The sequence below is a fragment of the Lissotriton vulgaris genome, chromosome 1_1 (genome assembly GCF_964263255.1).
Source record: "Lissotriton vulgaris chromosome 1_1, aLisVul1.2, whole genome shotgun sequence".
Classification (NCBI taxonomy): Eukaryota; Metazoa; Chordata; class Amphibia; order Caudata; family Salamandridae; genus Lissotriton; species Lissotriton vulgaris.
This window is the reverse complement of record NC_141685.1, coordinates 781,418,710-781,435,826: the sequence shown is the minus strand read 5'-3', so window position 1 is coordinate 781,435,826 and position 17,117 is coordinate 781,418,710. Positions and strand designations below refer to the sequence as shown.

General features: G+C 44.2%; 1 protein-coding gene across 1 annotated transcript in view; it reads left to right on the top strand.

The window, feature by feature from the left end:
- Nucleotides 1-14,819, top strand: part of LOC147747816 (uncharacterized) — a 54,364-nt gene extending 39,545 nt beyond the window's left edge. The window contains exon 5 of the mRNA XM_086936365.1: nucleotides 14,529-14,819. Within this exon, the coding sequence (XP_086792491.1) occupies nucleotides 14,529-14,819 (291 nt within the window). The remainder of the gene's footprint in view (nucleotides 1-14,528) is intronic.
- Nucleotides 14,820-17,117: the final 2,298 nt, after the last annotated feature.

Sequence of the window (17,117 nt, the reverse complement as noted above, 5' to 3'; positions counted from 1 at the left end):
TTTTGTCCCACTCTGCACTTCTATCCGCACCCTAATTCATATGGTCACCTCACTCACCCTGCTGTCACGCCTCTTACCCTACTCTCACACTGTTGCATCGCTCATCGTGCACTCACAATGGCACGCCTGCCACCCACAAAGCGCAGAGGGTTAATGTGCCTGCTACAAAGAACGTGTACCATGCAGATCACAGCAACAATGTTGAAAATAACAAGTTGTTCGAAAACAGTGTTTATAATGTGAGGGCACATAAGTCTCTTACTCCTCCCAGTATTGATGTTAATTGTCACCGAATGTGCAATATACATCTCCATTTTTGAAGATCAGGGATACGTCTTCACAATAACCTCTGTGGAAAAAAGGATGTGTCCATCACTATGCATAACCAACCCCTTAATATAGTATGCTTTACTCTCTTCTAAAATTCTATTGTATTCATCGGCAAAAGAGAAAGGAAAGTGATCGGAATCTTACTTTTCCCTTTAACAACTAACCATGTTATCATTTCCAGCTTTACTCTGAACATCCTAAAACACTTCAATATAGACTTGCTCAGACAGAGAGCTGTTATATGGGAATGGAGAGTATTGGAAAAAAGATGTGTACACATATTTTAAAATTAAGCTTACAACTAACTACTATTTGTTTGAAATCGTTTGAAATCATTTCCCGCTTCAGCAGATTTGGATGCTTCTAACTAAAATGTACATGCCTTTGCTTTTCCAAGTTGCGAACCAAAGCGAGGGGCAGAAAGACATCTTTTCAAATTATTTAGGTGCATGGGTTTTGGTGCCCCTTTGCCTGCGAGACTGTCTCTGGCCACCCTGTTACTTGCCCACCGTTTCGTGATGGGCTGCTATCTTCCCTCACACTTCCTTTCACAAGCAGTAAATTCTCAGCTCCTGTTCCATGCCAGGGCCCAGGCCTGATTCTAAATTCTCTGCCACATATCATGTTTGTCGAGCCTTATCCTTGGGATCACCTCTTGCCAGGGCCTCCTTTACTTTCCCCAGGTCAAAATTGCTGCCTCATAGGCTGCCATTGCTGGATGGGAGATTGTTGCAACTATTAAAGGCAGATGCCATCCAGATATGTTTTACGGCATGGACAAAATGGGCTCCGGCACCTTTATGCACAAAGGCACTTTGAAATATGTATGCCTTCATGCACAAACAAATGGTGTATTAGTTTTACTAAAAAGGTTTGCATGCTGCTGCTTGCTGTACTTGTTATTGATTTACCAGTCACTTTGAAATATTTGCACCTTCGTGCACAAACCAAAAGGGCATTTGTTGACTAGCATGTTTGGGTTTGTCTTTGAAAGTTTCAAGTTATTGTCCATCAATGTCAGTTCAAATTCAGATCCTTCATAGTTGTCCTTTGTTCTTCAGGCAGTTCCTGAGACAATAGGATCACTCCTTGGCATTGTTCTGATTGTTGCAGTTCCTGAGACAATAGGACCGCTTCTTGGCATTGTTCTGATTGCTGCCTCAGTTAAATAATCTGCTCTTGACAGTGTTGTTACAAATGGCTTACCTTATATGTTAAGAGGGTTTCCCACTTTCTCATTAGAACTTTGTCAAGACAATATAGAAGCATTTCATTAAATGTTGGAGGTTTCAAATCAACATATACCAGATTTTTGGGTGGTGGGGCAAAGTGGTAGGTGGTGGACCCATCCACCAGGGTGGGGCCCCCTCCATGTGCTTTGCAGGGGGGCCCCCTCAAGTTTCGGTACGCCACTGGGGACAGAGAGAGTTTAGTCACAGGAATTAGACTGTGCTAGCCCACAGTGTGAGGGGGTGGGGCTGATTTAGGCTGTCTGTGGGGGTTACTCACAGCAATGATAGTTGTTAATCTAGATGTGGGGGAGGAAGAGCTGCACTATGCACTCCACAATCTCACGTCTAGTGTTCCATGTTTTTCTACAATGTAAGAGAGGCTGAACTGTGTTGGGCATTCCGAGGATTAATCATGGAAAGAATGCTCTACTAGTCCACAATGAGATAGATGAGGAGGGGGCAACTCAAAACAGAAGCAGCTTAATCGCAGAAAGAATACTGAGTTTGTCTACAACAGAGTCAGATCTTGATGCCTTCTGGGAGTTGCAGTTGTCCATGGTCAGGCAGCTGGGCAGAGGAAGAGAATTCTACAACTGAGAATTCACATCTTCCTATGGGGTATTTCTTCTAAAATATTAGATTATCAAAAATGTGTTTGCCGAAGAGAAGGTTTGGAAGGAAGTTGGCAAAATTGCATGAAAGAAAGATGAAACCAGGCAGTGATGGGCTTTGTGAACAAAGTGCATGATCTTGATCTAGATTCCCTAACTACCCACCCATGCAAAGCACCTGTGCTGTTCTCCCAGGCAAGAGGGCCTACTGAGTAAAGCTATGACCATTAACATATGGTGTGATCTGAAGACCATGAATCTGAATCTTTGCATTGCCAACTGAGCCTTTGATCCTACCAAGATTAATAAGTTGAGTAATTGAAAGTGGATAATAGTACCAACAACTATTCACAGTGCTCATAAACAGCAAAAGCGTGGTGTTAAATTCTGTATGAAAGCAAGTTAATAATCACCCATTTATATCCACAAATCCATCGATCGGTCTTTACAGTCTTGTGATATCGTGATTAGCCTTTACTTTCTGGCTCATTGGTTAAATCCATGGCCACTTTATCTTTATGGTTTCAGACCAAAATACTTGTTGAAACTTTTAAACACGCCCTTGCCAGACCTGGCAAAGGCGGAACCCCTCAGACAAGCACTACTGGGCACATGAAATGTGGTGAATGCTGGCGCATGCGAAGAAGACGAAATATGCCAGGCTGGAATTATGGAAACACATTTGTCTGTAGTTTTTCTTTCTTGAGAAAATAACTAACACTTCTGAATGAAAAGCGATTAGAGAATGGGCTAGAAACAAACTACGAGATTCATCGAACCACAGCCTTATTTCAGATTGTAAACCTCTTATTCTGCCAGATGTATGCCTATGCTCAATTCCATTCAAAACTTTGGCATAGGGTAGCCTCAAAATGTATTCCACGCATCATTTAAATATAGAGTCCTTGGAGCCTCAAAGGCTCCAGGTTCAGTTTTAAATTGCAATTTTAATGTGTTTTATCCTCAGAATCCCTTTAAAGTGATTCAAGTTGATCCTCGTAAGATGGCTCAAGAAAATCCAAAGAATTATGTTTTTAATTGTATTTCATAGAAATGTGTTTAACAGCTAACTTGGCACTTAAAACAAAAATATACATAAAAGATCCCTTTATTCTGATCTGTTCTATACTGTAGTCCAGTGGTTCTTAACCTATGGTCCTACGCTGGGGGTACGTGACTATTCGAAAATAAAATAACATTAACAGATTAGTAAAGTGTATATAAAATAAAGACAAACTCTAAAACTGAAAATTTCTAAATGTTCTGTAAATGTAAAGGAATTTAAAATTAGAGGATAAATATTAAGTTAGTATCCTTAACTGATTAGTTGGAGTAGAGCAAGTACTGCAAACACAATATAGTATGGACAATGGGTGGCTCAATTGAAGCGCCAACAAAAAGAGAAATTGCATTAGGGACAAAAAAACAGACAAAGTGATATGCTAGCGTTAAGCATATGGCTTCGTCTTTTAGAATTAAAACACAAATTTAGAAAAGCTTCATCCTTCCCATAAACTTTTTTATTTCTTTTTTGGTTTGTGAATTAAATAAATGTCACCATTTGTGTTTGTTTGATGTATACTTGTTTCTGTATTTTTGTGTATTGTTTTGACGTTCAAATCATAGAAATTGCTTAGGCTAGGGTTCCCATCTTCCATTAATGGCTCAGTGGGGTCCCCAGATTTCAGCAACCATTCAGTATGGGGTACTCAGATTCAAATAATATTTTATTGAGGGTCCACAGAAGACAAAAGATCACGAAAAAAGCTAGTGCAACACCCTGGTGTAGCCCACATCCTGCCTTCACTAACCACTCTCTCTGTTACCCTCACCCTTTTTATCAGTCCTGCTTGCCTACACCCCTCAAACCCTCAACTCCCTTTCACAACTGCCCAGTTTCTCTTTTTCAGACAAAACCTGCATATTGTACCTGGCAGTATATCGCGCCATTCTTACCCCCCACCATCCACCCCTTTGTCGTCCTGCCCCTACTATCTGTCTAAAATGGTATAGCATTGTACATGTTTGCCAATTTCACATCTGCACCCTTATTCACCCTCCATACCACACCCTCTCTTTATCTTAGGAACAAGCTGCAGTGTTGTCACACTGAAGTATACATAAAAGTAATAGATGAAATGTTTAAGTTAACCTCAGCCATTGGTCATTACATCCAAGGCCCTAGTTATTTTGCCACCTCAGTTTGGACCAAGTCATATGCAAATCAGTCTTGAGCCGGCTACAACAGGAAGAGTCCAACCCGAACTGCCAGGCCTGGTCCTCCCAGAAGCAGAACACAAGCTACCCAAGACCAGTTTCAACCTTTATAGCATTCATTAGCCTGGTATAGCTGGTTCCGGTGGCACCACGGGCATGGGACTCATGTCTGGGCAACTCGTCCCAAGCTGCAATGTTGTACTGTGCGATTCCATTCTCTTTACAAATCATTTATTTATTTATGCATTTTGTAGAGTGCACAACTACCCAAGGGTATCTCGGCGCTAGGGTCTGATGGCAAGATAGGTAGTTACACTGGATTATTGATTAAAGAGCCACGTCTTTATCTGTTTCCTAAAGGTGAGCAATGTAGGGCTAGTCTCGATGTGGAGGGGGAGCATCCATTGCCTCTCCCAGCAGCCTCCTCCCTTTGTCTCAGACACAAGCTGCAGTGTACTTTCAGACGACCTCTCCACTCCCTCCGACAAACCCTCCACTCCGTCTCCTTGATCCCTACACTCTGCATCAAGTGTACTATGTATCATAAATCTTCTCTCCCTGCTAGCCCCCGCTCTATCATCTCAAGCACAAACTCTGACCTTTGCCTCTTGATCACTCACTATTCCTACTAGTTGCTGCCTACTCTTCCTCAGTCTCAGACTAAGGAAATAGAGATTGAATGTCCACAAGGGCACATGTTCTTCCAGTGAGCTATAAATTAGCCTGTTGTGGCGGAACCTGCTGGAACACACCTACCATCAAACCCTAAGTTTCTGTTATTTACCATAACATTCTGGTTTACCTTTTTGAGTGTTCGACGTCTTGATGGAAGTCGAGAATTATCATCAACATTTTGGATGGATAAGAAACTCCCGGCAGGAATCTAGAAAATCTACTCTAACCACAAGCCGTAAGCTAAATCCACCCTCTCATCCTTCTTGGTTCCTCTCCCCTTCTTTTCCTAAACTTTCCCTAATATGTGTTGGATTGGAGTTAGAATAGTAAATGTATTTCCCCGTAATATATGCTGTTTCCCTAGTGGGTAACTGTTTGCAGAATTTAATCAGTATATAATGTGGAGAAGCGTGGCTCAGTGGTTAGAGGCGGCAGACCCGGAAGCTGAGATTGACCGTGGACCAGGGTTCGATTCCCCGCCTCGGCGGGTCTCGGGCTAAAAATTCCACGGACTCGACAATTCTCGCTCTGGTGCCTACTCAACTCACGGGGCCACACTCTGCGACTCTGGGCAATAGCTTGCTTAATCTCCACTATGGCCCCTCGCGGCGGGATGCCTGGCTTTCACCTTGTGGACACCCTGCCGTGGTTTCTCACAGGGGAATACCAGGACGGGTTCCCTAAGCAAGCGCCGGGACACTTACGGGCAGCTGTGCGCTTTACAAGTCCAGCACATTTACATTTACATTTACATAAAAATAACTTTTAATGTTATATTTTTTCTACATTCTTTGTTTTATTTTAAAAACAAGTCTATTATTTTATAACCATTTACCACTTGTAAAACACTTTGAAAATGTTGGCGTTATAAAACAAAAGACGCTTTTTTGACATTTTTTGTGTTTTACTGAATAGCATGAATTTTTAAATGTATACATTTTTATTTCAAATTCTTTGTTTTATTAGAAAATATATTACACTTTGTCAATTTATTTTAAATTAAAAAAGAATATTTTTTATGTATACTATTTTATTCAGCATCATTAAATAAATATATATAGATTTGAAACTTAAATATAAATAATATTGTATAAAAAAAGTTTCTATCCAAAATTGTTAGGCTTTTAAACATATTTTTTAAACAATGAATTTAAAACAGAATATACATTTCAGTTTGTTCACATTCATAGAATGTTTTGGGCTTGCATTGAAAAGTGGTAGAAAATGTGAAATGTTTTAATGAATGGACAATCAAATGAAATACACATTACTTAATATTATTATCTACACAGTGAGAGGTCTCTAGAGAAATAATGTAGACAATGATATGATGCACATGGTAATAATGTCAATTGTATATTTAAAGCCCTATAAAATAGAAATTAAAAATGAGGGTTTCTAAAAGCTTGGTAAACAGGAGCCCCTGTCCCGGGTTTCTCCTGCTTGTTAGTACTGGGCCTAGCGAGGGATCAGTGTCCTGAGAACATTTTGGGAAATTTGTGACAAAAGAAGGAGTAGTGCCTCTAACGGATTTTGTTCAAGGTTCTCCATCCAGATTTGGAACACATAAGGCTGTGCACCTCAATAACACAGGAAGAAGGGACTGTTGAGCTGTTGGGGCTACAGAGGACGCTGAGCAGCAGATGAGATGAAGGGAGACAAGACAATGTTGCATATTTAAACTATCAGAGTAAAACATATACTAATAAGCTATTTTTATTATTTAGAGAAAGGAAGGGATACTTATGAGGCAAAGGTGAACAGAGAGAGGCTTGTTTCTCCTTCCATGTTTAGTTTTTAGGAATGATCTGTGTTTGAAGCACTAGATCTTTTCTATAAAGTAGGGTTCCTTCCTTCCCTCTGCAATGGGTTCGACCTTTAGAAGAATGTTTTGCATATCCTAAACCTGCTTTATTTATTTATTTATTTATTTATTTATTTATTTTTACCTCGTCTTCTTTTTTTTTTATTAATTTGTTTTTTTATTGATTACCTGGTACCGATCATCAAAAACAATGTACAACAATCATAGTACCAGTATACATGTAACACAAAGTTAAAAAGACAGATATAAATTAATTTACCAAGGATATACAAATACATAAGAAATACAAAAATTCATCTAAGTCAGAGATCCAATCAATAAAATCAGATACCACATCATAAAATCCCGGTTTTATATTATGGGCAAGATTCTCTTCAGTTTTTTAACGGGGCCCATATGTTTTACCCTAGTTCTCTCATTCTCCCACCTCTTCCACTATATAGGGCTGCCTCAATATTATGAATCCCTAGCAGGCGAGAGAGCCACATCTGGAAGGAGGGGACCGCAGTATCCTTCCAGCCTGCCGCCAGAATAATCCAGAGGATCGCCACAGACATAAAAACAAACGCTTCTTTTTCCTTATTCAGATTTAAGTTACTATCATGCCCTAAGATCATTAGGAAAGGGGATAGGATGATCTTAATACCTAGCAGCCCCTCCCAAAATTTCTGGATATTGATAAAAAATCTCTGATAACTTTTGGCAATGATGAAACATGTGGGCAAGATCAGCTGACCTCTCAGAGCATCTAGGGCATTTGTCATCTTCCCTCTTGCCCCACCCAAATAACTTAGCCGGGGCAAAATATAAATTAAATACCGTCTTATAATGTTGGGCTCTCAAATTCGTAGAGCGGAACCATTTCCCGGCTAGTTGCAGAGCCTTATCTCGGTCAACGTCTGGGTCCCCTAATTTCACCATCCAAGCTGCTTCAATTTTATCCACATCATCTTGGAGAGTTGAAATTAGAGCTTTATAGATTGGCTTAATTTTAACACCCCCACCCAAAACATACTCCATCACATTGATTTTACCCCCTGGAGTAATGGGTGGTCTGATCCTTAATAATGTTTGGTGTATCTGTAGGAATTTAAAGCCTTGCAAAGCTGAAATTCCACATTTTCTCTGAATCTCATTAAAACTCAGCATCGTACTTCCACTAAACAGATCTCCCAATCTTTTGAATCCTTGACCCTCCCACAATCTCCAAAGTCTATCTATACTAAAATAAGGAAACAGGCTAGAGTTCCAGAGTGGGGTATAATAGTTGATTCCCAGACCTTCCAGGCACTTTCCAATACCTTATATCATTTTTTATTAAAATAGCGTTTGTCCGTTTTGCGTAACAAGACTCCGGGAGCTTCCTTACCTAGCAGCAGTTCGGAAATAGAAGGGGGGTATCTTAGCCCTAAGGAAGAGTCAGACAAGCTTGATACGCCGCCTAATAAAATAGCAATCTGACTGAAAAGACAGGCCAACAGATAAAATCTAATGTTAGGAGCCGCTAACCCCCCTTATTCAATAGGCGTGAGAGATAGCTCGTAGACCGTCTAATTTTCCCATACTGCTAGATGAAATTCGCAAAGGCTGCCTCTATAGATTTAAGCACTTCCTTCCCCACCACCAATGGGATAGTACGAAAAAGGTACAGTATTTTGGGGAACATGGTCATCTTAATGACATTAACTCTGCTTATGGTGGACAGGTGTATACGATCGATTCTTTTTAGCTCTGCCGTAATTGATTTAAGTCCTGGCAATAAATTTTCCTTGTAAACAAATTGAGGGACCAGGGGGCTAGTTTACCGAGGTCCAACATACATGCCCCACCAGAACTAGTGTGCAACCGAGGTACGAAGTTCCTCTGGAGAAGTGGAGTGAGAAGGAGGGATGTCCCCGCCAAAGAGCCCCGTTTGGGTGCCCTTCAGGTATTGCAGCGCCGACCTGACGAGGGGCAGGCTCAAATGATGAAGCATGACACCTAGCTTGCTAGGTGTGTGAGAGCCCTAGTTCCAATAAGAGGAATTCCCCTTGCACCACTTACACATTGCACTCTAGTTCCCTCCTTCTCACTCCATTTCTCCAGAGGAACTTCGTACCTCGGTTGCACACTAGAAATTTTCCTTGACAATTGTATCTACTGTAGAGCTAATACTAACCCCCAAATACACTGCTGACTCCAGATATCTACCATCCCGCTAAGGAATATTATTTGAGCAAATTACCTGGCTTTTTGATTCGTTGAGGTGGTATCTCGAATACTGACCAAATTCCGTAGTAATCCCTATGAGGGCCGCCATAGTCAGCTCTGGCTCTGGCGTTGTTATGGCCAGATCATCTGCATAAGCCAACAATTTAGTTTCAAACCCATTGCACACCACTGGTTTAATGCTCTCACAGTCTAAGATCTTTCTAACCAGGGGGGTCAATGTACCGGGCAAATAAAATTGGCGAGCAGGGGCACCTCTACCGGGTCCCTCGATATATGTTAATTTCCTCAGAACTGCCACCCATTAGTTGGATTTTTGCTACTGGCTCGACATACATGGCTTTAATAGCCCTCACAATATTAGGGCCAAAGCCCCCCTGCTCCAATATCCCCCATAAATAGCTCCAAGTGACACGATTGAAGGCTTTTTCCGCGTCCAGGAGGATTCTGGTGATCCGACCCCCCACGGCAGCCTGGGCATCAAATAGAGTGGTTGCCCGCCTGATGTGATCTGTGGTGTCACGACCTGGTACAAACCCGTGCTGCCATCGGGAGACTAGACCGCCAATGATCCCTCCCAGCCTCTTGGTCAAGACCTTCGCATAAATTTTGGTGTCCGCATTTATGAGGGATATTGGGCGATCATGGGCGATAAGATCCTTATTCTTGCCCTTCTTATGAAAGACAACAATCTCGGTACTTTTTCAGGATTCAGGGACATTTCCAGAGCACATTACACCATTAAATAAATCCAACATAAACAGAGCTAACACATCCTGCAGTCATTTGTATACCTCAATAGGAATGCTATCAGGTCCTGTAGCCTTCCCAGCCGCCAGATCCTGCGGAGCTTCTTCCAATTCACTTATAGTCAGGTCGCCCTCGAGTGTTAGTTTATCCTGATCTGAGTTTATGGCCAATATCACTCAGCTCCACACCTACCAATGCTATCCTATCCTCCTCACTGTACAGTTGTTGGTAGAAGTTCTTAAACACCCTACGAATATCAGCTGACTCTACAAACTCCTGATCCCCTGCATGGATTTTAGAAATAATATTCCTACTGAATCCCTGCCTGATTTTCAATGCCAAAAGCTTCCAAGCCTGCTCCCCCGTTTCATACATTTCACCCCTGTGCACCTGATATTCATCTGCATTTTTCTGTGCAATCCACTTATTTAGGTCGGCCTTAATAGACAACATTTTTTGAAGGCGTTGATCGGTCTCATTTCCCCCTATAATATCTCTCAAGTGTAGCTCCTCCGCCTCCATTAGCTGCCCTACCAATTTCTCATGTTCTTTCCGGACTTCTTTCCTCTGCCTGGCAGAGAAGCTAAACGTCTCCCCCCTTAATGCCGACTTAAAGGCATCTCAGACACAATTACGGAAGGCACAGAACCTATTTGCATCAAAAAAATCTCCAGCCCATTTTTTTAAATGCTCTATAAATTTAGGGTCCACCAACAGTCTCCTCTCAAATGTCCATCTGGAGCTAACCTTCGGGATTTTATCTGCTTCATATAATAAGACCAAAGGATTATGATCCGAGATGAGTTTCGGAAGTTTTTTAATCCCCCCCTCGACAACTCTGAAGATGAAATATGAAAATAATCTAATTTAGTATATTTCTTATGCGGGTATGAAAACATGTGAACCCTGGATCATGCTGGTCTTTATGCCCCCAAACATCTATTAGACTGTACGACATAATCAGAAAACACAAAGCTCTATAAACCCTGGGCTTATTTCCCATATAAATACTAGTCCCATCACTATCCATAAGATCTGCAAAGATATTAAAATCCCCACAGCAAATGAGGGGGGATGCCCAATTCACTAATTCTATTTCTAGATTGTCAAACAGCTCTGGGTCATCCTGATTAGATACATAGATTGTGCACAGCGTGACCCTAATCTTAAGTTCTACAATTACCCACCGCCCCCAGGAATCTGCTAAACAACAGTTAATACCACCTAGACATGGTTTCCCCAGGATTGCCACCCCTCTTATAGTAGATGTCTGGGTAGAACATGCCAGCAAGTCAAAACCTTTGATATTTAGTAGAAGTTTTTTTGCCCACGGTAGGTGGGTCTACTGCAGACATAGTACATCTGACTGATTTGCTCTTGCAAAATACCCCAATCTTTGCCTCTTAGACCAATCATTCAGACCTCCTACATTGATGGAACATATCTTAAGCATCTCCATTACTTCTTGGTACAAAACTACCTAGCCGCTGTCTCCTTCCAACACAATATGATACTGACACATATAACATAATGATCAAAAAATAAAAACCATAGTACCGGGTAACCTTCTTTTTCCTCCCCATAAGAGTGCACCCCAACCACCCTCCAACCCTCCCACCGCCCCTCACCCCCCTCTTTCCCACCCTCCTCACTTGACACCCCACCCTCTCTAGTTTATTTCGCCCCTCCACCCCACAGGGACGCTCAGACAAAAGTCTGTGCATGTGATGTATGCTGTGTAAGTGGGCAGTGGCTACCTCACCGTGAATATCTATTCCTATCAGACCCTTGAATCTTCAAAAAGAAAAACATTATCATACCTAACCCAAAAGAGAAAACCCTCACCTCTAGCTCCTATTTGCAAAACCTGTCCCCCACCCGACACCTTAACCTTTATATGTATTCCAACATGATACCATTTTCCCCTCCCCCTCACTCCGCCCTCACCATGGTAAAAAAAAGTCCATAGAACAACTCTATTTGTCTAAGGAATCCAAATACTCTCTGGCTATAACCTCTGATGAAAAGTACAGCATGATGCCTTGATTTATTACTTTCAATTGCGCTGGGTTGACGAAGTAGACCTGAATTTTCCTATCTTGAAATGGTTTAATGAGCTGGCTCAGCCTCCACCGTCTCTCAACTGTTACATGGCAGAAGTCGGGCCAAACGAAGAACGATACCCCACCAGTTGTTCTTTTGGCATCTGGCCTTGCTTTCTCATAGATCGCTTATCGCAAGAGGAAGTTTCCAAAAAAAACTAGTAATGCCCTGGGTCTGTCTCCTTCTTTAGCCGGTGCACAAGGCTTAAGTGGAATCCGGTGTGCCCTTTGGATCTCTGCCGCCCAGTTCCATTCCGATAGTTCTAGGAAGGCCACTTTAAAAAGATCGATTACATACGGCCTGGTATCGGACCCTTCGAGACCTTCCTGTATCCCCAACACTCGAAGATTGTTTCGTCTCTGCCTGTTCTTGGAACCTTCGAGTTTCTACTGAATATCCTTAATTTGGGCACCCTGAGCCTCCCCCTGAGACACGGCATTAGATGCATCTGCTTCTGTTGCAACAATCCTATCCTACAGGTTGGATACTCTATCTCCCAGATTTGAAAATGCCTTGGACAGCTTCCTCACAACCCCCTGCATTTTCCTCATCCCCGTCTGGGCTTTCTGGCTACCTTGTCTGGTTTCCTCTCTATGAGCTAAGATAGCTTGATGTATTATGTCCCGAGTGGGGGGGCACCTTCCTCTACCATAGGTGTCCTCCTTGCAGAGCCTGTGTGAGGGGTAACTGATGAATGATCCCAGGTCAGCTCGCTTCTGCCCTTGCTCTGGGCCCCCTTGTTGTGGGTGTCGTTCTACTGCATGGATTTTACGGCTGTTAGGGGGAGTTCCGCCTCGCTGCCTTCCACATCTGACTCTAGGCTGCTCCCCCCTTGTGAGGTACTCAGTATATCATCCGACCACTCAGCCCCTTCGGATAGAGAAAAAAAGCAATCACTTGGCTCCTTTTCTGCCTCATCTCTATCCTTTTCCTCTACCAACTCAGCTGTGGGGTTACCAAAGGTCCCAGGTAGGAGCTGGTTTCAAAGCTCCTGGGGGGGGCTCGATACTCTGAGTCTCTAGACCGTTGCTTGCAATACTTTCAATGCTCCAGTCCTTATTGCAATTCTCGAGGGCTTTAGCTGTCCCCTCTAATTGTGCTCCAGAATACTGGTTGTTTGCTCATTGGGGGGAAGACCACTGGTTCCTACCATTATTTCAGAAAAGGGGGGGGGGGGTAATCCACTACCCGCTTCTCTTTCCTTACCCCAGCTGCCAAACTCAATAGTGTTCTGAGGAGGCCCCCCTGCCTAGATGCTTGGCTCACCTTATCACGTTGAGCACTGCTCCCATCGACCACAAATCCACTAGCCGGCTCAGGAACCACTGTGTCCTTTGCCCTTTGGAGTAACTCCATGACTGAGGGACCCGGCGGTCGGCTTTTCGATGAGACTCCACCTCTTCCCCTCCTCAGTGCTGGAGGATCCGGGGAGAGAGACTGGCTCGCTTGCGGCGGGGAGCTCTCACTCACGGCTGCGAGATCTGCTGCGCCCCCTTCACGATCCTTGCAAGCAGCCGCCGCCGTGCCTGCCTTAGATGCCGCCGCCGTGCCTGCCTTAGATGCCGCCGCTGCTGAGATCGTCTTTGGCGCCATCACGGATACTCCTCTGCTGCTACTTCCTCCGACCACTTGGGCGAGCAGTCTCCACAGGTACTCCTTAATGCAGCGTTTCAAAAAGCGGGGAGTTGGATTCAAGCGTAGGGCCCCCAGGGCATCACAGCGATAAAATATCAGGAGCATCTAGACTAGGGGAGGTTCAAGGGTCAAAGTCGTGGGCGGGGTACTATCTACTGCTGTGATTTCTCCTTCGAGTACTGCATCATAGTTATGAACGTTGATCTTCTGCCACTGCTCACCAGCTCAGAAGTCGACCTACTACGCTGTCGCCATCTTGCCCCCGCTTTACCTCGACTTCAACAACCTAAAAAAGAAAACCTGTTTTATTTATAGTGATTTTTGAAAGCTGAAGGTCCACTTTGTCCATCAACAGAAATAAGATCTAGGGGACTGGTAGAGCCCAAAGGTTAAACTTTAGAAAATAATACTCTCATAGGCACACATGGAAAGAAAGATTTCTTCCAAGACATATTTGCCTAGGAATGGGAGCAGGAAATCATCATCAGGACTATATTCTATAACAAGAAGACCTATGCAAAACATGCCTGATGCCACGCACTCCCTATATCACTAGTCACTATGTCAAACGCACAAAGAAAACATACAGGTAAAAGGCACAAGTGTTTGTACTTGGCCACTTGTGGCTTTATTGATGACACCCCGTTACTGCTGAGTGATGAGATCAGATACAGCAACAAACCCACACACTAGGTGCCAGTAGAACTCCATCAAATTCTGAAATCTGTAGGACACTACAATGATCACAAATTGCCAAAAATGTTCACCTATATGTTATTGCTTAAGAGTTAGATGCTTTGTGGGAGAGTAAGTTGGAGGAATAAACAAAAAGGATTCACTAGCTGTAAATATTTCTTATATAAATAGCATGCCAAACTTATTGTAGAGCTTCAAATACAAAAACAACAAAAAAACTAACATTTGCATGTAATGTTCTTGTAGGGTAAATGTGATGTTACTATACAAATCCCAAATAAAGCAGAGATGTGGCTGGAATACCCAGAGGCAGCATATGTCCGCAGCATGGAAGAAATGTACCCAACTCAAGAAGATGAAGATGATTTGGAGGAGTACACTTTGACTTGCTTCTCACTGAGCAATATTTTTAACCGCATCAGAAAACTATTTCAACGAAAAAATAGAAGAAACAAAAATAACGCGGATAGCAATGTGCAGCCAAATAGGGAAGGTGTGTGGCAGTTTGGTGTGAGTAATCGTGTGGCTCCCGAGTAACTTTTGCTGCACCAACTAGACTGTAAATGGTTTGTGTAACATTCCACCACACCCCATCAAAAAACAACTATTTCCCCCAGCATTCCCTGCATACAGAAAAAATAAAAATCAATCAATGATGTTACGCACCTCTTGAATACCTTGAGACATTATCTTTTCAAAATCAAAAAAAAGAAAGCTGTGTCTATTTGGAAGAATTGCCCAGGTCTTTATAAATGTGGAGACTCTTGGGTCTCCTACACGTTTCTGTAAGAATTCTGGCAAATGTTGTTTCCATGGATGTATTAGGCGATGCTACTTAATTATTAATTTGACGCATCAGACTATACTTATTAAGCTTGTACTGTCAACCAAGCACACTGACTATTTTGAGGTGTTTTATGTTGTTCCATAGTGTAACAGCACGTTATGCTTTTCACTTTCATATTGTTTAGTTAATGTGATTAACAATATGGATACATTTGTACACCGCATTTCCTTTTTATGTTTACCACTTAAATTTTCCTAGACGTATTTAAATATGATACTTATGTAACACAAATGTATTAAAAACTCCATTTCATTTTCTTTTGGCAAAAAGACCTTCCCCCACCATGCTTGTAAATAATGTGAGCAGGGGGGCGTGGACACTTACCAAAGATGGCGGACATACTTTAGAGACACTCTGGGTCCCTTCCCCGGTTATCCTGTGAATTGTGACGTGAAACAGCTGGGAACTCACCCTACTAGTGTGGAGAACGTGGGGGGTCCTCACTGGCTCTGAAGAGGGGTTCCTCATCATTGTAGGCACCATAGTGACTGATTGAGCTCTGGACCGCGGCCTGCCACGCACGGGCCCAAACGACGGAGACCCTCAATGGATGGTAGGAGGCGCGACACCTGGTGGGAGGCAGCGGTGTGCTCTGGGGCTGCGCTGCTGGTTGAACCACCTTTGCAGCAAGAGGAGCCAAGAAACGGCCGTGACTGTGTCTGCAGAGACATCGGGGGCCCTCGCTGGGCCAGGAGGAGGGCCCCCCATCTGTGGCGGTGTAGGCAGCGACGGAGCTCTAAGCTAACTGTTGGCCGGGATATCGTCCTGCCAGCCTGAGGGGCAAAGAGGAATCCTCGCCAGCATTGGAAAGGAGTCCCTCTACAAAGTGTGACCAGCGGTGATTGCAATGCGCCTGGGGAGACCGGAGGCGGACCGGAACAGACAAGGCGCCTTGCACTGGGCTACGGAGTGTGCCGGGACTGCCCCACTTATCCGCCCACAGCCATGACGAGGGGAGGAGAGCGGTGGCCAGAATGGCCCAATTGAAAAGGAGGGGAGCCCCCATTGAGTTGTAGGGGGGCCCTCTCCCCCCTGCAGACGTGTGGGCAGAAGAACTGAGATGCAGACTGCCCTGGAAAAGAGCAGCTGAGCCCAGTGTCGGGTCGCAACACCCACGAGCGCATGTAGATCATCCCCTGGGGCCGTTAAATGCTGCGGCAGCCCTGCACGTCAGAGAGGGCCCTCGGCAGCGAAGAAGGAAATTGGAAGCCCCGCCTGGGACAGTGGATGCCATCTTAAGAAGCTGGAGTCTCCGGGGTCTGAGGAGGAACAGGTGAGCCTTACTGCAGCGCTGCTGGGCCGAGATGGAAAGCAGGGGTTTATCTGGGGGTCGATTGGGCCTAGCCCTCCCCTCCTGGTGTGAGGTGACACAGTGGAAAGGGGGTGCAGGAGTGCATGGGCGACTGAGGGTAGCCAGCAGGCATTTGAGGACAGTGCGGGCCTGTTTGGGCTTGAACTGCCCCGAATCCTTCTTTGAAGCATATAAGTCCTTGACTGCTGTGGGTGCAGCAGTTTGGGGTGGGGATGGGTCCAGGGGCTGGTCAGGTCTAGTCTCTGACCACACGATCTTCTCTGTGCTGGTCCCAAGATACATTGGCGGTACTGGGTACTGAGGAGGGTTGGTCCTGCTGGACACTCCTCACTGCGGTAGCAGGTGGTGAACTGAAACGGACACCCCTCTCTGCACACTGACGAAGAGTGGGTTGCGGCCTGGTCCTGCCCCAGAGGATCATTGAGGGGACATGGTCCTCCATGTGCAGCTGGACACTGTGACAGTGCGCAGGTCATAACCGACTGGAGGGTGCAGTAAGCACGGCCTATTCTTGAAATAGTTGAAGTGCAGCAAACATCCCTAGATAAGTACTGCTCGCATTACGCCCCCTAGGCCGAGCGCACAGCTGTTAGCCATAGACCGCCTCCGCTCCAACACCCACCAAGATGCCCCTTCGTGGGGTCTGACTAAGGGAACGCCCAAGAGCACTGGTGTT